We start from the raw sequence: 15,028 nt of genomic DNA, 5'->3' as shown, positions 1-15,028 counted from the left end.
TTGGTCGTTCATGCACACCTTGCGTGATAGAATTACTCAACCCGCAGTGGCAAGCTTTCGTCCCGAGTGTTGAACCACATAAAGACGACGCGTTGAGCATGAGACATGCAGCAGATGAATTATCGTGGATCTGTGAAGCATCGAAAAAAGTCAAGTTGATGTGGACTTCGTTCAGCTCTCTCCAATCATATCCCGCGAGTCTGCATGCGAGATCGCCGCCAGCGAAGGTTAGTGCTCTACTACGGGGCTTGGGCTCCGTTACTAGTGAAATCCATGCGTTGCTACACACTCGTAAAGGTTTATCAATCCCTCAATGCTGGGTGTTATGGATTGGAATGTGGCGATGAAACTTCACAGAAATTACGAGGTAGAGTTGGTTTACGGATCTGCTGTCCGTGAAGAGGCAGAAAGAGAATGGAATAGTTGGACCAGACGGAGCGGTTGTGGTCTACTATTACTACATCCCGCAACTTGACTCAATTTCGGCAGCCATTTCTTGTTGTCCTCGTATTCCCTGTCGTTCTGTAGAGCTTGGTATCAGCCACTCGGTATTGGCATGGTATATTGGTCGAGCCAGATCCACGAAAAGACATGCTAGATTCCACTACTCCGATACTCGTGTATATTTGCCACGAATGATGTGGTGAGTGTGCTGTTAAGTGCGGCAATTACTTCTCGACTCGATGGTTGACCCATCCCTCGAACTATGGCCGCAATAGTATGCCTTGTCGCCGTCATCAGAGGTCAGAATTGCCCTCGTTTGCGGTTCAACCTATGACTAGTGGAAGACATTCCTACAAGCACTAGCAACCAACTTGATGACGGCACTCCGGAAGAACAACATTTGGTATAGCTTGTGCCAGATTTTATCTTCCGTCGCAATGGTAGTTTATCTCCCGTGCAGCAGAGTACCCAGAACCACGCCAAGACAAGCTGTGATTCTTGTCAGCCAGCTTTGACCAACGCTTCACCTATCGATGGATGGACGAAGACACGCCACCGTCACAGCTCGGGACTGGCAACAACCAAGACGGCAAGGAGAATGACTCTCTCAAACGTTTCTCGTCCCAGAACTCGCCTCCTTACTGGATGCGACACCGCTCTCGAACACACTCAACCATAGCGTCGATTGAACCTTTACCAGCAATTACCTTGAAGGACAACACCGAAGCAGATACTCAAGCACATAGCCAACTTTGGGCAAGGTCAATTACAATCGACGACCATGTTATCGTTCAGGCGAACAGTGTTGGTATAGGGGCTTACGTCGTTTGGATCTGTAAAGTCGAGACTCTGGATGGGAGTCCTATGACCATACGAAAACGGTACTCTGAATTCCATGAGCTACGGAGCAAGCTACTCAAAGCATTTCCGGACTCTACAACCAAGTCTCTGCCTCTGCTGCCACCAAAGAGCGCCGTGTATAAGTTCAAGGCGAAGTTCCTTGAGAAGCGTAGACAAGGACTGTCTTACTTCCTCAACTGCGTTATGCTTTCCCCACAGTATGCCAGTTCTATCATCATCAAGGATTTTATTTTCGAAAACTCGAACGACTGAAGCAGCTCACAAAGTCTAGTTCACTATGCCGACTTTTGCGCATCATGGCCCCAATTCTAGGAGAAGATTAACAGGGAGTTTGTATAACTGTGGAGTACACACCTTCAAGGACTTATAGGATCGTGAGTTGGTGTCTTGTTTCGCCTTTTCTTCTTGAGCAAGATGCCGTTTGTTATAAGCGGCTACTCTCCTCATATGTTGCACATCTTCGTCGGTATATTTCGAAGAATCTTTTTTGGGATTCTTCTTCAGGATTTCCACAATTTTACGGCCACTGCACGACCTTAGCTGTTTATGTAGTGTTCCAAGGTAACCACTTACCTCTCGTGGCCGATACTCTCTCCCGAGCCATCAGACTTGCTCCAGCCGGTACCCTGAGATTTGTCACCTTTCAACCACTCTTCTAATTCTTCCGCTGTCATGTTGACCGTTTTGTTGAAGTCCCTCGGGGTTTGTCAGCCAATCGACCACACCAGTTTTCGTACTTACTCGATGACATCCTCCTTACTCTTCACCATCCTGACGGCGGTGAACCCAAGATGCCGATATTGTGTAGTGAACTCTGCACTTGATCTAGATTGGGATAACTTCGTTGAAAATCTCCAGTATCTCAGCATCTACAGTATGCACAACCCGTGACATGAACCAGGCATTAGCTCTCTGATATTGTCTACGGAGACATGCATGAGGTACTTGTGTCGGACTCGACATATTTACGTCACCACTTCACGTACCCTCATTTGTGAAATATGCAAGCACTAAAAGCTCGAGAAATCTTACAGCCACAGCTGTGGCTGTAAAGGATCAGCACAGACTCCACTTAGGGTCTTTCTGACTTTTGTGAGTTTCATATCAATATTTAGTTCTCTCCATGCTTTTATCCTCGAACGTCGCCATTCTTATAGCAGCCTCTCGCACCGCAATGTCGAAAACAGTGATCCAAACGATCAAATATGCTGCGTAACGGCACGTTGCAGCACGTTGCTCAGTTGCTCGATTGCGCTCCCGTGATTTGTCGTAGCGGTAAGAAGGTACCCGATTCCTTGTGAGATAGCGTACAGAGATTTCCCCATGTACGACAACTCCAAGGAACTGTATTGAAGCGCAGCGACTTTAATTTGTATCGCTCCCAGGACTGCTCGATAGGCGCGGAGTAAACTTCATCTACTCCATAAAAACACACTTTCCCAAAGCGTTAGACTAGTGCACCGTGAAGGGAACAGTGTCGACGCTCTATTGGGATAAGACGTGCCGCTGGGCCACTATCGCAGCCCCACGCATCGAGATAAGTGAAGCTATCACACGGCGTGGATACACTCGTGTGGCACTAGAAATCTCCAGCAGCTCTGCGTGCATTCACCATGAGCACCTTCACTGCTTTGTCGCATTCAGGTCTCACAGTCGCTCCTTCCCTCAACTTCGTTTCTTGTTCTGATTGGCGTCAAGCCGTTATTATCGCAACCAGTTTTCGTCCTTGTCCTTAATACCTAAGACAGATCATCGCCAAGCCGTATTCACATTCGCTCGACCCCTGAGTGATTCGAAACGTGTTTCTGGTGCATGCATATTCCTTGCTTCGCTTCGCATCGAACGCTCTTGCTTCACTGCTTGACAGCACTCAATTGGGTCGGACATTTTGTTCGCTGTTACAACTTGCTAGATTCGCACTGCATCGACTCCCCTCAAGTACTTTCTAAATCTGCAGTCCTACACCTGATCGCGATTGCCTGTGATCATTTTCTCATGTACCAACTATCCTGGACGAATGCGCACGCTTGACCTACGCAGAACATCTCTCGACATGCCTCTCTTTTCGCGAAAGAAAGACAAGTTGAAGAAGAACGATAAACCGTTGACCAATGGCAATGCAGTTTCTAAACCGAAGTGGGAGGATGCGTGGCAGCGGACAAGAGTCGACCCAGAAGAGGTCGTCGAACTCTTGCACTGCTGTACAGCAGAGATAAAATCACGAGGTACGGCGTTCGCGCAAGCAGAATACTCCATGGCTAACGGCTCTAGCTCTCGATGTACCGTTCCTTCTACTACCATTTCGCCCGTCCTCGGATCCTAGTGCGGCTAAGACATTCATTCGCAATTTCTTTTTTCCTGTGGTCGAGCGCCAAAAGTTGACAGGTCACGTACTGACGAAAGAGTTGAGAATGACTGAAGTGATGGTCATTGTGGCAGTAATGAAGTGGTGCTGGGCTCGGCTACCAGGCGGTATTGTGACGTGGGAAGCATATCAAGGCTTCAAGGTCGGAGAAAAAGGTAGGCAGTGTGACCGAAAGAACTGATCTACATTTTCTAACCCAGTATAGACTCCAGGTATGCAAGGAACTCGTTCAGCACGTTCATTCCTCTTGGCGTAGATTCGAAGGCCAGAGTACAAATCATTGTTGATTACTTCGACCTACTAGCTGCTTTGGCTGCGCACGGGAAAACCAACGGTCTCGGCGGTCACAAGTTGTCACGTTTTGGTGGTTGGTGGGCATTCGAGCATTACGATACCGGCAAAGGCTTCGATGCAGGATATAAGTTGTGGAACAATGCAGCCAATGCCACAAGCCACTTGTTCTTCGCATATTTGAGGGGCCAGACACCTGAACCTGGTAGCACGAACGGCATACTCGACCTTCCACGGTCATTGCAGCAGCTGGTCGATTCTGTCGAATATCCTCCACGTTCAATCTTTATTGCTAATGATACAACTAAGGTCGTCATGATTGTCGATGTGGTGTCACCTACGCCATTTGCCCTATTGCGCCGGGCTAAACAGTTTGAATATCGAGACGATGATATGGCCCTACAGCATTTTGCCGCGTTCGAAGATCCTGTCGATGCTCTTACCGAAGAATGTCGTCGTGTTCTACGCGCAATTTCTTCGACTAATCAGTCACACGTATCTGATGCAGCGACCTCGACAAGTCTTAAAGATCCTTCCTGGTCCCGCTTCGAAGATATAGGATTTGGCAGCGCCTTTGGGGACAACAACGAAGATGCCTTGTTCAGCAAGAGTAGATCTTCAACAGCTCAAGGTCTGCATTCGACCTCGAGATCTGGTGTGACTGACCTAAATCGACCCACTACACCTTCCTGGGCCGACTTCTTGTCGTCAGGATTTACAGACGAGAATGGTAACAAGGCATCAGCTCCTGTTCTGCTTCCTCCTGACAAAGCGTTACCACCCATGACAACCGTACCTCGAGGTCAGAGTTCACAATCACACAGGAGAGATCTCGACACAAGCCGCCTTGAACCAGGTGAACTCGCTAGCATCGCCAAGATAGAGCTAGACGATGCTTTTTGGTGGGTTTGGATCAGCAGTTTGGCAGGTGAGGAGCCGGTCTCCCGAAAAGCTGCCTTTGGCAGATGTGCACTCATAGAAACATCGTTGCTTGGTGGCCAGTGGATGGTAATGGAGGAGCAGGTCAAAGGCGCCGCCCCTGAGCCAGCTCCTGGTGCCTACGTTGCTGAGCGCAAAAGTTTCTTCAGCTTCACCAAGAAAGGTCGCCTTAACAGGCGAAGATCAGCCCTCAAGAAGAGCCCGCTAGTGGACGACAAACCCTTAGATCCATCCAATCGAATGACACTGGACCAGGACCGGCAGGCCAGGATTCAGCATGCCGCAGCAGAACTGGCCAGGAAGAACAAAGAAGAACAACTACAAGCTTTGAATCAGAGAAGAGGTCGGACAGATGAAAACGCTTCTGTTAAAACCACTAGTGTCTTCACTCTTGGCCCGCTCATCAAAGACGAAGCTTCTCCTGCCTTGCAGTGGGCGAAGCAGTATGATAAGAAGGCCATCCGTGAGCAGTACCTTGGCAATCAACTTGCTGGAAAGGGATCCACAGATTTCTTGACGCTACCGAGTGGCGGCTTGAGCATAAAGCGATCTGCTTCGACGTTGTCAAGCAGCAAGGATCTGCCGCCAACTCCCGAAAACTTTGTGACGCCCTCACAAGAAATCCCGTTCACGCTGCAAACAGAATCAAAGCCTGTGGCAGAGTACCCTGTTTCGCCGTCTCCTATACAGGAACAGACTGTCACACAAGAACAGCCTGTCCCTGTGGTGGTTGCGAACACTATACCAGTTGAGCCAGCCATCGTTGCTCCAGTTCAACACTCTATTGATGCAACACTAACTCAGAAGAATCCTTCCGTTACTGATTTGTCCGTTGCTCAATCGAAAACTAGTAACGAGTCCAAACGATCAAACAAGTCCGATAGAGAGAAACTAAATACGGAGAAGAACCGTCTTAAGAAGCTTGGCTTTAATGCTCCTCCTCCTGTTGGCACTAACAAGAATGCTGGTATGAAGAAGCTTTTCGGCACATTACGCAAGACCAAAGGTCCATCCAATAACAAATTGTCGCCAGAAGTCGAAGATGAGGACCCTGCTATTGCTGCTGCTAGGCGAGCTCTCGAGGGCAAGCCTCCACAGCCTGGTGATGGCCCTGTGTCCCCACCACTGAGTCCAAACCATTTTGCGAAGTTGCAAAATGCTGCTAAGAAGCCTTCAGAAATGGCAACTTCTTCGGAACCAGAACAGATTGCAGAATCTACCACGACAGCACCTGAACCTGTCGTTTCAACTCGAACCATTGATGCGCAGAGCCACGAGCCCGTGCCAGAGCTGCAGCAATCTCAGAACCACGAGCCTGAAAAAGTAGACTCAGCTCCATACCTCAATGGGTCAGCAGTTAATCTACATGATCGTCGACTCGACAATTTTGAGGATCTTTCCCAAGTCGATAGCCACGAAAGAGCACAGGCAGCACATGAGTTCTCTCGCTTCGATCAAGGCCCGCTCGTTGACCAGCCTGCGTTTGCTCCCGCAGATGCCGAGCAAGAGGACGAGTACGAAAAAAACGAGGCACCAGCTTTCGAGCCGCCACACCGACCACAACACACGTCGGTGTACTCAGCTGTCACAATGCAGACCGAAGCCACGGATGAAGACTTCCAGGTCGATCCTATGCAAAACATGAGCGCACATGATCGATGGGCACAGATTCGACGGAATGCTGCCGAGAGAGCAGCACGAGCATCGGATGATCATGCCCGCAGTCGAACCGAAACCAGAACCACTGATGATGGCGAGACTAGTGGCGAAGAGAGTGAGTGATGTACCACAGTTATATGGCAGGATGCTAACAATTTTCCAGCTATCGAATCACGAGTTGCGCGCATTAAGGCTCGTGTCGCAGAGTTGACCGGTAACATGGATGCTGCTAGACGGTGATGCGGCGAACCTCTCCAGCATCGACGACTTCCAGCATAGAGGCAAGCTAGAAACGTGGAGCTGGTCGATCAACAGCTAAATAGGGTTCGCCAACGAACCCGTCATCCCTTTCGTCGATTTTCCATTTAAGATACCACACAACGTTACGTCTACAACAGGCTCTCGGCTTCGCAACTATTCCAATTCTCCGTCCTTCGCATTTGAGCGTCTATACTTTTTTTTTTGGTAATGAATAATTCACAATTCGAAACACAGTCAGGCTTGTCTGTATATTTACTTCGGACAGGTACATAGAGTAGCACCAGGTGGAAGCACGCTCAATATACAAGTGAAGAATGAAAATGGTGCCCGGTGCAACTGTTGGGCGGCTGTTTAGCTGAAGTACACAATGAGTCACGGTTGATAACTTCGATTTCTTGGCCGCCTGGCTGGTGGCCCGGCTAGCGAGGTGTGAGGAGAAGGACAGTACATATCGGTTATCAGCTGAGGGCACAAGCGATCACTTAGTATTATGATTGGATTGAGTGTACAGCTTGCAGGCGTATTATTCCCTGGCACGACTTGAACAAATGTAGGGCTAAAAATAGATGCCGCGATTTTAACCTCGTCCTTTTGGCAGTTGCGCATCAGCAGCTGCATCTCCTGCTTGAACCGCCTACCATGACCGTATCTTGGCACCCTCCGGAGTCCAATTCATAGACCAGATCATCACCTATTGTAGACATAAATCGCAGGGCCCAGGAACACTTATTGCGGAGTTACTTCTCATCTACCGCCAGAATTAAGTAGAAAGCTCCCATAGAAGCTCTAGCATTGGCAACTCAAATTGCGGGCGACTTGTAAGTAACAACTTTAAAGACTCATGCTGGTCGTAGAAGATGGACCTTTCCCATTCGCAAGCAGTCGCTTGGCGAAAAGGCGTATGGTAGAGCAGAGGAATCCTTACGCAAAAAAAGATTAGTAGGAAGATCGCCGCATAGCCGCCTTTGCTCTGGCTCTAGCTAGCTTCTCAATTGTAATGAAGAATGAGCTTCTACTGCTAGCATGCAGTCATCTTTTGTCGGTCTCGTGAGGATGATTACACGTGAACACGAAACAGATGAACAGCCTCTGGAGCACGGCAGATGAAGAAGATCGGTGAGTGACTGAGGCTGTGTGGCTGAGCTTACCATGAAGGAGCAGAACGCATGCAGGCTCTATTGCCAGGACGACCTCTCGACAGAAGTTGGTAGGAGTATCGCATTGACACGAGAACTGATAGGATTGCTGACCAGTCTCATTGGTAAATGGAACCCCCACTTTATGGCCCTCTCTTCGCCATGTCGTTGAAGTTCGAGTTAGCGGCAAACCAGAGTCTCGTCGAGCCCGAGAACCGCTAATGGAGGTTGGAGCCACAGGCGCCACCAGAAGTCCAAAACCCTTCTTTCCCTCTCCACCCTCTGCCTCTTCTTCTATCTTTAGAATCTTCACTCGAGCCCCGTCCAATCGACAGCATTACCGCCGCCGCGACGATCAACGGCCTAGCATTGACTCGGCTGAGGTAGCGACATTTTGCTTTGACCAGCGTCAGTTTTTTGAGCCGCATTCTGGTGCATTTCGACGTGTATTGCTTTTCGACAGTCGCGACTGCTGCCAAGTTGGCGCGCTCAAAGGCCCAACCGCGAAACGAGACAAAGAATAACGGCTACCTTGTGCTTCCTCTACATCGTCTCGATCATTTGCTCCGAGACGCGGATCTGGGTTGAATGACTTGCTTTGTTTCAAGCCGCACAACGAATTGTCCTGTCGTCCCTCTGCTTTCAGTGCTGCGCTTGGACGATCACACTCCCGCCGGGTCTCACTTGATTGCCGAATAGTACCTTACAATTTCTCCGAGATAGTTTAGGTACAGCTGGACCATCTTCGTTATGGGCAGGAGAAAAATCGAGATAAGAGCTATCAAGGACGACCGCAACAGATCAGTGTATGTTGTCACAGCGGCGTAAATACAGGACATGGCGACATAGTGCTAATGATACTGACAGCACATTCCTTAAACGAAAGGGTGGCTTGTTCAAGAAAGCTCACGAGCTCTCAGTACTCTGCTCAGTCGATGTCGCCGTGATCATCTTTGGCCACAACAAGAAGCTCTACGAATTTTCGTCGGGTGACATTAATGAGACTTTGAGAAGATATCAATATGTACGTCTGAACAGTTTAACAGCGCAACTGCTCTAACGTTCTCTACAGTATGGTCCTCCACACGAGCACAAAGGTCCAGGCGACTTCAAGAACAAGGGAGGCGATGATGATGACGAGGACGAGGATGACGGCGACGATGGCTCGCAGAAAAGAGAGGATTCCCTGCCACCACAGCCGCATCAACAACAACACCTAATGCCACCTCACATGCAACACAACTCCTTCCAACATGTCAGACAGCCTGCTGCTTCAGCATCGCCGCCAATGCCGAATCGCATGTTTCCGAGACATTCGACCCCGCAACCAGCAGGCATGATCTCGAGGTCAAATTCGAGGCAGGAAATTCGAAGGCCGACGTCCACAATGGTACCTTTACAACAAGCACCACATCCTGCTCCTCCACCAAATGGCTATGCATACATGCCTAATCCTCCTATATATAACCCTCACGCAGCCGTGCCTGTCTCGGGACCGCCTCCACATCCTTCACCTCAACCACAATACCAGCATTTCCAGCAACAACCACAACAGCAACCGCAACAGCAGTCCCATCAACAAATACAACATGCGCATCAACAGTTCTTACAAGACCAAAGGCGTCAGTCCCAACCACCGTCATCTATGCCTCCCACGTCGAACAGTTTGCAGCCTCCTCCACAACCTATTCGTAGAGCATCGCCGCAACCGGAGCATACTAATCTGCGTCCGCCATCTCCTCCTGAACGAAAACATACTTTATCTAAATCGCAAAGTATCTTCACCCCGATCGACGAGGGTGGTTCGGTTTTGGCACGTGTCTTCTTCGGGGCCGCTGATCCTCCAAGAAGGCAGGATCAAAACCAGTCTCCACCCGAGATCAAGCCTCCTCCAAGAGCCATCTCACAACCATCATCACAATTACTCAGGCCCGCACCATCACAACCGGTGCGTGCAACCACAACAGCATCCGCAAGCAGGGAATTTGCGGCACCACAACGTAGTGATACTAGTGGTTCGAAGGGGGCAGCACGACCCAAGCTCAATCTCACGATCCCGTCCGAAGCTGAGGAGGACGAATCTGGCTCAGGCTCGCCACGAGGTGCGGAAACGCGGTCCGCGAACCCGGAACGCAACCACAATGGTATACTGCTGCCACCACCCTCGCCTTCAGCCTCTGCCTTGCTCTCAGCTGGTGCCTCTGGACCGCCGAACCCCTTCGCGAGACCACCACCACCAACATCACAACAAAATTCCAATGCATACTCAGAGAACAAAAACACAATAGAGACGCCAGTATCGGCGTTACCGTCACGATATATGGAGCAATCTTTAATAGCTTCGCCTGGTGGTCTGTTTAGTGATTGGGATAACTGGGGGAGAGGTGGATTAAACAGTGCTGTATTGCCAAGTCCGCTCACATTTCCAACGCCTGCTGAATCAAAACCACCAGTATTGTTTGGTGGCAAGAACGAGACAGGAGATGACAAGAGAAAGGCAGAAGAAGTCGCTGGAGGGGAATCCAAGCGTCTGAAGACCTAGCATAGTATTATGAACCTAGAGTTTGAAGCGTGTTTACTGTTCTGATTGTTGTCCAACGATTTATGCCATTAAGATGACTATCAACGGCAAATTTCCTTTCCCTTTCTACTCATCCATACAGCAGCGATGCGCTGCACTCAAATTGCATCGTGTGGCAGTACAATATGCAGGATGCATCAAATCAAGTCAATGTCATCGACACAGACTCGAGTCAGCATTCATTTCTATATCACTCTCTCCCCGCTCTATCCGTACGTCGACTTCTGGAAGCGCACATGAAAGAATGTGAGGGACGAATGAGTACCTCGAGAAGACCAATCCGACTGGGTCGAAAAGAAGTTGGATGAAGATCGCGAAACAGGAAAAACTGCGAGCTTAGCTTAACTTGAACTGCTCTTTTTTCTTAGTCAGTATGCAGTCAGTGACTTGAGCGGTTGGCTGGCCAGAGAGGGGAAGAGGAGGTGTCTTGATATAGGCGCATGGGGACGACCTAAGAACTGGAGGCAGGAACAGGGAGGGATGTACGGAGAGATTTTCGATGTAGTTATTCGGATACGTGCTTGTTTATACTCGTAATGTCCAGATTAAGCAGGATCATGTCATCCAACTCTTCACAAGCACTTTGTATTGCACTTGTTCCGATATATCACGTCAAATTGAGTAAACATTGTCATTGTAAGACCTTGATATCTCGCTTCGTTATATACCCGGTGTTGAGGGTATTCATTCCTTCACGCAGCCTTCGCGCCAACAACTGGGCAGACTGCGCCTTTTATAGCCGAGTCAACAGATGGGTGCTTCTCGACCTTTCCCTACAGCGCGTATGAGCGAGATGTATGATTCATGCTCGAGGTACTACTTACCTTGTGGTGTGATAAGGTTGCCTTTGTTACCGGGCACGTCTCGTTTGTAGGATTCTCGATCGATGGATGATCTGGTGGAAGGACTGTAGTTACAGGTCTGCCATTTTATCAGCTTCGCGTGCTCCATGCGCTTTTCTTGCCCCTTTAGTGACTATCACTCACCCCACGACAGGGCAGATCTTATCATCCATAGCCTTGCTCTGTGGTTGCGAGACCACTCTCTCGAGAACTGGACATGCGGTGGCATCTGCTGCGCTTGTGCCGTCTGGTATGGGGACTTTCGGATGCTGAGCAAGCGTGTGGTGGTGATCTGTGGTTGCGTTTGTCACCGGGCACGTCTGGCCTGGCTGGTCGAGGTCGACTGATGGATGGCTGGGCGGAAGGATAGAGTTGGTTGTGCCAACGACTGGGCAGACTTGAGCTGATGCCATGGTGGTGGTGATGGGATACGTCGACGGATATCTAAGAGATCAGTCGAGCAGTAAATCGAACGCGGCGTTGGCAAAGTAGCAGAGGTGCTTTGGACCTGGGACAAAGAAGTACGTATCACAAAGATAGTGAAGCAAAAGGTCGGGTGGGTTTGTACTGTGTTGCTGGAGCGCCTTGATTCAGCCTGCCTCTACCAGAAACTCAAAAACACTCCCCGCATATGAACGACTCGAAAACCCGACGAATGGGAAACTTGAACTGGTTGTCTTGCCAGGAACAAGAAGTGTTTGGAGTCGAGGAGGAAGCAGTCTTGATTCGACGAGATGAGGCCGCTTAGCATTATGCGAGCTGTGATTGGCACAGATGGGTTCCATATTGGGCAAGATGTGCACTACCAACTTGGCTGGGAGATGCAATGCAAGAGCAATCTGTTCCAAAACGTGTAGAGGCAAGGACCATCAGTCATCTTCAGGAGAAACCCTTCGGACACTCAATTCTGATCTGGAAATTCTAGAACCACACAAGTTGTGTTTCAGAACAGCAGAGGCTAAAATATGGCAGAGGAAGAAATATGCTTGAAATACTCGAGTAATACCCCATCATAAATCGAACCTGATAGCTCAAACAAGGCAATCGATTTGCATGCACCGGCGGCCTATATGACCAGCATGATTATGTCAAGATGGCCCGCTCTAGTGCTTCCACATCACCTCCCGCCCTACGAACAGCTGCTATGGCTGCCTCGCTCAGTTTCTTTCTACGTTCACGTGCTTCTTGTTCACGTCGTGCCCTTGTCTTTGAGCTACCACTTGGTGCTACATCGTTCAAAAGCTTTCCCGCGTCGCTAGGTGTGAAGTTCACGAAACTGATTTGCCCGTGGCTATCAGCCCCGTTCTTTGGCGTTTTCGGAGTACGTGGCTGCCGTCCGCGCGAAGCGGATCGATGGCGTGGTGTTTCCGCGCCCTTGGGTCCTGACCGGTGTATCGACTTCGCTCGACAGTGTTGACTGGTGTCTCGGCGGCTTGGAGACCGCGCCGATCTTGGAGCTCTTGTTGGTGAGACTGATGGAGATGGCGATCGTGAAGGGGCTGTCGCTCGTCTTCGAGGAGTTGAAAACGGAGAACTATCGGGAAACGTGTGAACAGGTGGTGGAAGCGGTGGATATGATGCCAGAGAATGTTTTGGCTGATGTCTCTGGTGGTAGCTCGAACTCCTGTGGTGGGTTGGCATGTGTTGTACCTCTGCTGGCTGATAAGGGATCGCCACCCCAATCTCATCAGCGGTTGGATACGCTATACCCAGTCCGCCTCCATTGATGTGCTCTGCTTGTAGTACTTGATGTGTCGCCCTTCGCGGTTTAGGCTGCATGAGCTCCAAATACTGGTCTTGGACGGAACTGACTTGAGTATTCAAGGTGGGCGGTGACCACACCTCTGAAGTTGGCATAGTATTGTACAATCCACCATTATGGCTATCCTCTGTCGATCCTGTAGAAAAATGTGAGTTGTGAGAATTATGAGAGCTGTTAGAAGAATGAAGACTTTCAGTCGCCGTCCAATCCGACATTGGAGGCAGATCATCATTCAGGAAGCGGTAGCTGGGATCATTTTGATCTGGTGTACCTGAGAACATGTTTCGCTGAGCGGCATTGAGATTCATGTTCATTCGCGAAGATAGCTCTTGATCAGAGATCTGCTTCGAAGTGACAGGATGAGACATATTGAACATGGTCGCCGACCTAATTCTTTCCATCTGCAAATCGTCTCCCATAAATGATCGCTTCGGATGGCTGTAGTTGCAATCCAATTGATCAATCAGATTATCGCCAATGATAGGAAAGGACTCCGGATAGTCGTCATTCAGATTGATGTTGAAGTCCTGCAAATCCTGCTGCCAAACATCGACAAACCCACTCCTATCGTTGTAGAACGACCTTGAATACATCGGACTAGGTGAGAGGCTCGTATCTCGATCGACTCTTTGTTGTTCGAAGGGACTTGGACAATGAGGCTTCCGCAAGTGGTTTGGTGACAAGCTGTTTGTCTGATGTTGTCTAGTTGAACCTCGTGGACCCCGGAGAGCAAAGTTGTCATTTGCGATCAGATGAGCAGGCGAGATGTTTGGTGGAGGGGCATTTTGAGCCTTTCGGGTTTTCTCGACGATTAATTGCGAACCTGGTTTTAGGCACCATAATCCCTTGCGCCATGGCTGAGACGAGTCCCGGGATTGGTCTGCCACTATGTGACCTGGCTCGTTATCATTGGTCAGGGCAGAAACAAAGAAGTCGACATTATCCTCGCTATCCTCTTTGCTTTTGATATCCTCATTCACTTCATATAGCTCGACGCTGAAGAGATCGTCAAACGAGTTCGGTGCAGACTGTTCCATTGCTGGAAAGAGCGCCTGCAGGGCTTGGTCTTCAGGCCTTAACAAACAATCGGGTGAATTGGCGAGCGACATGATGGCTGATTGTTTGGGAGCTGAAGGGTCTCAGCCTGCCAGATGGTTGCCAGATATTGGCGCAAGGGGATAGCTGATAGTCTACCTTCTGACAAATGAAGGGAATATGACATGTTTGTATGCATCTTGGTTGCTCTTTCAACCTTGCTCCGGTAGGCATAGGTAACATGATGGAATTTTGCATACCTAAATAGCTTTGCACTTAACAAGAAGGTCAATGCTCAGATCAACTGAAGCAGTATTGCTCAATTCGGGATTTGTGCCATAATAGAGTTCGGAAAATATCTACTCCGTAATCCCGGTCAGTCGCGCCGTGCCAAGATGACTGCCTCACGTTGGGTCAGCTTGCTGAACATTTGAGCTTCCCTTCCTCTCAAAAGGCAGTGGTGTACGAGCAGCCTCATCTACGTGCCTGCCTTCTAGGTAGAGACTCATGCCGCGACACGCAAAGTGAACAACATGGCACGAGATTCAGGAGTAGAGCACAAAGGCACAAGCCAAAGGCTAAGGATATTAGGCCCAACATTGACAATGCTCATTGTCCAGCTCACTATGACTATGGTTTAATGACCTATTAAAAGCACTGGAATAGATATATGCAACATTCAGCCACTTTATATTGCTTCCATATCTTGACTGCGAGAAACAGCTTTGACCCAGAGCCCTACGCAGCAAGTCACAAGAGACAAATCAAGTTATCCTACGTGGTAAGCAGCCCAGAGATTCAAGCTGATCAAAAACGTTCTCGCATCGTCAAACAAGTCCAGCTACTATGTGC

General features: G+C 49.4%; 6 protein-coding genes across 6 annotated transcripts; 3 read left to right on the top strand and 3 right to left on the bottom strand.

The window, feature by feature from the left end:
* Positions 1-818: 818 nt before the first annotated feature.
* Positions 819-1,557, top strand: YPT35 (PX domain-containing protein ypt35; the record flags this gene model as incomplete). Its single annotated transcript, XM_064898736.1, has 2 exons — positions 819-847; positions 954-1,557. The coding sequence occupies 2 exons, from the start codon at positions 819-821 to the stop codon at positions 1,555-1,557; spliced, it is 633 nt and encodes a 210-aa protein (XP_064754693.1).
* A 23-nt stretch (positions 1,558-1,580) lies between these two features.
* Positions 1,581-1,979, bottom strand: LTR64_004388 (uncharacterized protein; the record flags this gene model as incomplete). Its single annotated transcript, XM_064898735.1, has 3 exons — positions 1,581-1,613; positions 1,660-1,831; positions 1,879-1,979. The coding sequence occupies 3 exons, from the start codon at positions 1,977-1,979 to the stop codon at positions 1,581-1,583; spliced, it is 306 nt and encodes a 101-aa protein (XP_064754692.1).
* Positions 1,980-3,358: 1,379 nt separating this feature from the next.
* On the top strand, positions 3,359-6,682 carry MSB1 (multicopy suppressor of a budding defect; the record flags this gene model as incomplete). Its single annotated transcript, XM_064898734.1, has 3 exons — positions 3,359-3,530; positions 3,577-3,825; positions 3,876-6,682. The coding sequence occupies 3 exons, from the start codon at positions 3,359-3,361 to the stop codon at positions 6,680-6,682; spliced, it is 3,228 nt and encodes a 1,075-aa protein (XP_064754691.1).
* Positions 6,683-8,706: 2,024 nt separating this feature from the next.
* On the top strand, positions 8,707-10,498 carry RLM1 (resistance to lethality of mkk1p386 overexpression; the record flags this gene model as incomplete). The annotated part of the gene is made up of 3 exons (XM_064898733.1): positions 8,707-8,762; positions 8,824-8,980; positions 9,029-10,498. The coding sequence occupies 3 exons, from the start codon at positions 8,707-8,709 to the stop codon at positions 10,496-10,498; spliced, it is 1,683 nt and encodes a 560-aa protein (XP_064754690.1).
* An 855-nt stretch (positions 10,499-11,353) lies between these two features.
* Positions 11,354-11,792, bottom strand: LTR64_004385 (uncharacterized protein; the record flags this gene model as incomplete). The annotated part of the gene is made up of 2 exons (XM_064898732.1): positions 11,354-11,444; positions 11,524-11,792. The coding sequence occupies 2 exons, from the start codon at positions 11,790-11,792 to the stop codon at positions 11,354-11,356; spliced, it is 360 nt and encodes a 119-aa protein (XP_064754689.1).
* An 881-nt stretch (positions 11,793-12,673) lies between these two features.
* Positions 12,674-14,250, bottom strand: LTR64_004384 (uncharacterized protein; the record flags this gene model as incomplete). The annotated part of the gene is made up of 2 exons (XM_064898731.1): positions 12,674-12,913; positions 13,030-14,250. 2 exons carry the CDS (start codon positions 14,248-14,250, stop codon positions 12,674-12,676), a joined length of 1,461 nt encoding a protein of 486 aa, XP_064754688.1.
* Positions 14,251-15,028: the final 778 nt, after the last annotated feature.

Source organism: Lithohypha guttulata, assembly GCF_036872675.1.
Source record: "Lithohypha guttulata strain CCFEE 5908 chromosome Unknown scaffold_3, whole genome shotgun sequence".
Lineage (NCBI taxonomy): Eukaryota > Fungi > Ascomycota > Eurotiomycetes > Chaetothyriales > Trichomeriaceae > Lithohypha > Lithohypha guttulata.
Note: the sequence above shows the minus strand (reverse complement) of the source record. Positions and strands in the feature narration are given on the sequence as shown.